Source organism: Salmo salar, unplaced genomic scaffold (assembly GCF_905237065.1).
Source record: "Salmo salar unplaced genomic scaffold, Ssal_v3.1, whole genome shotgun sequence".
In the NCBI taxonomy this organism is placed as follows: domain Eukaryota; kingdom Metazoa; phylum Chordata; class Actinopteri; order Salmoniformes; family Salmonidae; genus Salmo; species Salmo salar.
Window position 1 is genome coordinate 68,358 of NW_025549484.1, and position 6,283 is coordinate 74,640.

General features: G+C 42.2%; 1 protein-coding gene across 1 annotated transcript; it reads left to right on the forward strand.

Moving 5' to 3' along the window:
* Positions 1 to 456: 456 nt before the first annotated feature.
* Positions 457 to 5,967, forward strand: LOC123738298 (myelin-oligodendrocyte glycoprotein-like). The gene is made up of 3 exons (XM_045713365.1): positions 457 to 660; positions 2,045 to 2,371; positions 5,768 to 5,967. The coding sequence occupies exons 1-3, from the start codon at positions 579 to 581 to the stop codon at positions 5,797 to 5,799; spliced, it is 441 nt and encodes a 146-aa protein (XP_045569321.1). The 5' UTR covers positions 457 to 578; the 3' UTR covers positions 5,800 to 5,967.
* Positions 5,968 to 6,283: the final 316 nt, after the last annotated feature.

The window sequence follows — 6,283 nt, forward strand, 5'->3', positions numbered from 1 at the left end:
CGGTTTCTTATTCCGCCGCTATACAACTTTGTTTGCGTTATTTGTTGGCAACCTTGTTATTTACAAAGTTTTTGGAACAGATTCCTATTGGACCGTTCCACAAATTATACCCACCCTGACAGGCTGACCATGTGTATATGACCAATACAATCTGACTTGACAGGCTGGTGGGGTGTGTGTGTGTGTGTGTGTGTGTGTGTGTGTGTGTGTGTGTGTGTGTGTGTGTGTGTGTGTGTGTGTGTGTGTGTGTGTGTGTGTGTGTGTGTGTGTGTGTGTTGAGAGACCACTAGTTATTGGTTCCCTTCGTGTACACTAACACGCAGTGAAACACCGCTTCCCAGTCAGTACTGACCGCTGGGCGGTGATCAGACATATCCAGTGGTTCCTGTGACGAGTTTGACGCAATGCGACTTTCTTCATCAAGGAGAGTGTGTTTGCAGCAACAGCTCAGCGGTTTCAGGTCACTGTATCGTGTAGAAGATAGATTGACACGATCCTATATTTGTACATAACTTCTGTCTTTAACCGGTTTAGGAGAGAGGCAGGTTCTACATAACTTCTGTCTTTAACCGGACAATATGAAGACTTATTCAGTCTGCGGGTTGTGGACACTTTTAATGTACATCATTAGTATATCATCAACATCAAGTGACACAGACGGTAAGTACGTTTGATAACTAGTGATAATGTGGGTTTTGCAGTTGTAACGTTACTTTCTTAAACACAGGATCTGTAGAATGGAACAGGGTTAGGGACCGGTTTCCCCAAATCATCAGATTGGATCCTATTGTTATGGCTGTAAGGTGGCACCGCCATCTGGTGGTCAATGTTAATTACTGCAACTCCAGTGTTTTTACCGATGTGCTTGAAATACCCGGATGTATTGTAATATACTGAACAAGACTGGTTACTCGCATCAATGCCTCTGTCTCGTTATTTAACATTCAAACATGGTGTCAGAGTCGGATAACTAACCATGCTTTCCGCAAATTAGAGTCACCTGTTCTGGTTTACCGCCCCAAAAACATGCTTATTTGAGTAAAACTTGTCCTTAGCTAGAGTGAGTTTGCTAGTTAGCTTCAGTGTTGTTAGCAGCGGTTAGACATCCAGCACAAACTGGGATACGTTTAGAGGTGGATGGGAGGACTATGCTAGTTAGCTTCAAACACAACCTGAACCTAACAGCAGCTCAGCATGGTAACGCTACAGCTATTCTCGATGCTCTTGAACTTTAAGCCAGCAAAGTACGTTTATCTACGAGCGTTATGTTTTCAGTTGTTGCAAACCAGAGGACGGGGAGTCCATTGACAGCTGTGTCACTAGGCGAAGGGAAAAGGCAGCTACATGTGACTATGGTGCTTTAATAGATGAACTGATCAGAGATAAGCTAGTGCTTGGCATAACTGATGAGGGAACCCACAGACGTTTGCTGCTGGTCTTGGCAGTGGAGACCTGCCGTGCAGCAGAGCTGATATACGGATAAGGTCCATGGATCTAGAAAGGCAACATATGGACAATGTCAATGCTACATTCAGGCAGTCCCAGACCAGTCCCATACCACTCCCAGACCAGTCCCAGACTGTCCCAGATAAATTATTGCTTGAGAAAAGTGTCTTTGCTAAGATTCTATTTTTGTTTCTTTTTGACCATTTTAATTGAAAACAATCACAATAAGGTACTTAATCGTTACCCAGAAATGATTTGATATTGAGATAAAAACGGCTACATTGGATCTTTTAACCGTGTCTCCTGAGGAAGCCTAGCATAATGTGGAAGCTCTCACTAAAGAGAGATCAGCTGTCTGTGGAAATGCAGCCTTTTTCATATCTGTGATTGATTCAAACGCCCCCGATCAACTAATCAATAAACCGATTATTCTAACTGATCCCTACTATTTAGTGAGATGATTTATTGAATTGTCTATGAGAGTAAAGTTCACATTTGTAGGACGACGACAGGGTCCTGAAAAAGGGACGTTTCTTTCTTTGCTGAGTATATCTGGCTTTGTCTCAAAGTATATCAATCTGTAATCTGTTTCTTTCAGGTACAGTTCAGCACATTGTGGCCTTAGTTGGTGATGATGCCATCCTGCCCTGCACCCTGAGCAGCACTGTCAGTGCTGTGTATCAGTCAGTAGAGTGGCAGAGACCAGACCTAAAACCAAAAGAGGTCCATCTTTACAGAGATGAGAAGGACGATCTTGTGCTCCAGAATCCAGTCTTCAGGGGAAGAACGTCACTGTTTAAAGAAGAACTAGAGAACGGCAACGCTAGTTTAAAGTTGACCAGAGTGGAACTCTCTGATGCTGGAAACTACACCTGTTACATTCCACTGCTGGACCACCAGAAAACCATCATTCAACTCATTGTTGGTGAGTCAACACACCTGCTGACCACCCAAACCCCCCTTAGGAGACAGATCTCATGAAATCAATGGTGAGTTCAATGTCATGTCCATTGCATGATGAGTATTAGTTACATACTGTACATTTTTTCTATAGGATTGAGGTCAGGGCTTTATGATGGCCACTCCAATATCTTGATTTTGTTGTCCTTCAGCCATTTTGCCATAACTTTGGAAGTATGCTTGGGGTCATTGTCCATTTGGAAGACCCATTTGCGACCAAGCTTAAGTTCCTGACTGATGTCTTGAGATGTTGCTTCATAATATCCACATCATTTTCCTTCCTCATGATGCCATTTATTCTTCGGCTTGCAAGCCTCCCCCTTTTCCTCCAAACATAACGATGGACATTAAGGCCAAACAGTTCTATTTTTGTTTCATCAGACCAGATGACATTTCTCCAAAAAGTACGATCTTTGTCCCCATGTGCAGTTACAAACCATAGTCTGGCTTTTTTATGGCAGTTTTGGAGCAGTGGCTTCTTCCTTGCTGAGCGGCCTTTCAGGTTATGTCGTTATAGGACTTGTTTTACTGTGGAAAAATATACTTTTGTACCTCTTTCCTCCAGCATCTTCACAAGGTTGTTTGCTGTTGTTCTGAGATTGATTTGTACTTTTCGTACCAAAGTACGTTAATCTCTAGGAGACAGAACGCGTCTCCTTCCTGAGCGGTATGACGGCTGCGTGGTCCCATGGTGTTTATACTTGCGTACTATTGTTTGTACAGATGAACGTGGTACCTTCAGGCGTTTGGAAATTGCTCCCAAGGATGAACCAGACTTGTGGAGGTCTACCATTTTTTTTCCTGAGGTCTTGGCTGATTTCTTTAGATTTTTCCTATGATGTCAAGCAAAGAGGCACTGAGTTTGAAGGTAGGACTTGAAATACATCCACAGGTACACCTCCAATTGACTCAAATGATGTCAATTAGCCTATCAGAAGCTTCGAAAGCCATGACATTTTTTGGAATTTTCCAAGCTGTTTAACCTCTAGGGTCGGCGGGACGAAATCGTCCCACCTACTCAACAGCCAGTTGAATCCCGTGGCGCGTTATTCAAATACCTTAGAAATGCTTTTACTTCAATTTCTCAAACATATGACTATTTTACACCATTTTAAAAGACAAGACTCGTTAATCTAACCACACTGTCCGATTTCAAAAAGGCTTTACAACGAAAGCAAAACATTAGATTATGTCAGCAGAGTACCCAGACAGAAATAATCAGACACCCATTTTTCAAGCTAGCATATAATGTCACATAAACCCAAACCACAGCTAAATGCAGCACTAACCTTTGATGATCTTCATCAGATGACAACCCTAGGACATTATGTTATACAATACATGCATGTTTTGTTCAATCAAGTTCATATTCATATCAAAAACCAGCTTTTTACATTAGCATGTGACGTTCAGAACTAGCATACCCCCGCAAACTTCCGGTGAATTTACTAAATTACTCACGATAAACGTTCACAAAAAACATAATTATTTTAAGAATTATAGATACAGAACTCCTCTATGCACTCGCTATGTCCGATTTTAAAATAGCTTTTCGGTGAAAGCACATTTTGCAATATTCTCAGTAGATAGCCCGGCATCACAGGGCTAGCTATTTAGACACCCACCAAGTTTAGCACTCACCAAAATCAGATTTACTATAAGAAAAATGTTATTACCTTTGCTGTCTTCATCAGAATGCACTCCCAGGACGTCTACTTCAATAACAAATGTTGGTTTGGTTCAAAATAATCCATAGTTATGTTCAAATATCCTCTGTTTTGTTCGTGCGTTCAAGACACTATCCGAATGGTAAATATGGGTGACGCGCACGACGCATTTCGTGACAAAAAAAATCTAAATATTCCATTACCGTACTTCGAAGCATGTCAACCGCTGTTTAAAATCAATTTTTATGCCATTTTTCTCGTAAAAAAAGCGATAATATTCCGACCGGGAATCTGTGTTTAGGTTCAAAGACGATAGAAAATAAAAACATGGGGTCGACTCGTGCACGCGCCTCATCCCATTGTCCTCTGATAGAGCACTTGCCAAAAGTGCTAATGTGTTTCAGCCTGGGGCTGGAATTACATCATTCAGCTTTTTCCCGCTTTCTGAGAGCCTATGGGAGCCGTAGGAAGTGTCACATTACAGCAAAGATCCCCAGTCTTCAATAAACAGAGTCAAGAAGCTCAAGGAATGGTCAGAGAGGGCACTTCCTGTAAGGAATCTTCTCAGGTTTTTGCCTGCCATATGAGTTCTGTTATACTCACAGACACCATTCAAACAGTTTTAGAAACTTTAGGGTGTTTTCTATCCAAAGCCAATAATTATATGCATATTCTAGTTTCTGGGCAGTAGTAATAACCAGATTTAAATCGGGTATGTTTTTTTATCCGGCCGTGTAAATACTGCCCCCTACCCCAACAGGTTAAAGGCACAGTCAACTTAGTGTATGTAAACTTCTGACCCAGTGGAATTGTGATAGTGAATTATAAGTGAAATAATCTGTCTGTAAACAATTGTTGGAAAGATTACTTGTGTCATGCACAAAGTAGATGTCCTAACCGACTTACCAAAACTATACTTTGTTAACAAGAAATTTGTGGAGTGGTTGAAAAGTCGTTTTAATGACTCCAACCTAAGTGTATGTAAACTTCCGACTTCAACTCTATGAAATGGTTCTAAATAGGAACACTTTGCCTTCCTGGTACCAGGGCTGCTGAATCAAATGTACCTACTGCAAACAGCACAAAAACAAACAAAAAAATAGGAACGCGAGGCTTTATCGTTGGATGTTTTACAGAAATGTTTGGTGATAAACTAGGAATGGCTTGGAGATGGACCAGTCAATCACGATCGACCGGTTGGTGACCACTGATGTAGACAGACATGACTTTCCTCTCTCTTTAGGTTGTTTAATATATTATAGCTCCACCAGATAACACCACCACACCAGGAAGTAACACCACCACACCAGGAAGTAACACCACCACACCAGGAAGTAACACCACCACACCAGGAAGTAACTCCACCAGATAACACCACCACACCAGGAAGTAACACCACCACACCAGGAAGTAACACCACCAGATAACACCAGGAAGTAACTCCACCAGATAACACCACCACACCAGGAAGTAACTCCACCACACCAGGAAGTAACACCACCACATAAGGAAGAAAACACCAGGAAGTAACTCCACCAGATAACACCAGGAAGTAACTCCACCAGATAACACCAGGAAGTAACTCCACCAGATAACACCACCACACCAGGAAGTAACTCCACCAGATAACACCACCACACCAGGAAGTGTGACTTACCTTTCTGATAGTCAATATCCCTTTTTTTTATCAACAGGTAGAGACCTCCAGCTCCAGCAAGAACTGTAACAAGAACTGCTACTACAACTGTCAGCCAGCAGGAATGACACGTCTTAGGAAACATTTGATCTGAAACACAGGATGTAGAATTATTACAATACCTAATGCTTAATACACATGAAATGACTTTTAAACAGGACATTTTTTTACAGATAGTGCCTTTTTTCAAATATCCAAAACAGACCCTCACCTGGAACATGAACCCGTCTCTCCTTCATGTGTTTGATCTCCAACTGTTGAACCCGACAGGTGAAGGTGTTGTTGTCAGAGTTCTGGACGATGACATGGCTTGTCACAGTGTAGCAGCCTTCACGGTCTCTGGATGTCTCTGTAGGTCCAGCAGCAGAGAGGACACGTCCATGAGCATCACACCACTCCATGACAGGCTCTGGGTAGCAGCCTTCAGCCTCACACCGCAGGACCACCTCATCGCCTTCGTTTCCCTCAATGATGATAACTGGTCTAGACGCAGCACCTATACAGATACAAAGAT

Excerpts from the sequence above, each read along its gene's own strand:
- LOC123738298 (XM_045713365.1), top strand. The coding sequence starts at position 579 with ATGAAGACTTATTCAGTCTGCGGGTTGTGGACACTTTTAATGTACATC. Across the intron at positions 661-2,044 it reads AACATCAAGTGACACAGACG|GTACAGTTCAGCACATTGTG; the intron begins GTAAGTACGTTT and ends TGTTTCTTTCAG. Across the intron at positions 2,372-5,767 it reads CATCATTCAACTCATTGTTG|GTAGAGACCTCCAGCTCCAG; the intron begins GTGAGTCAACAC and ends TTTTATCAACAG.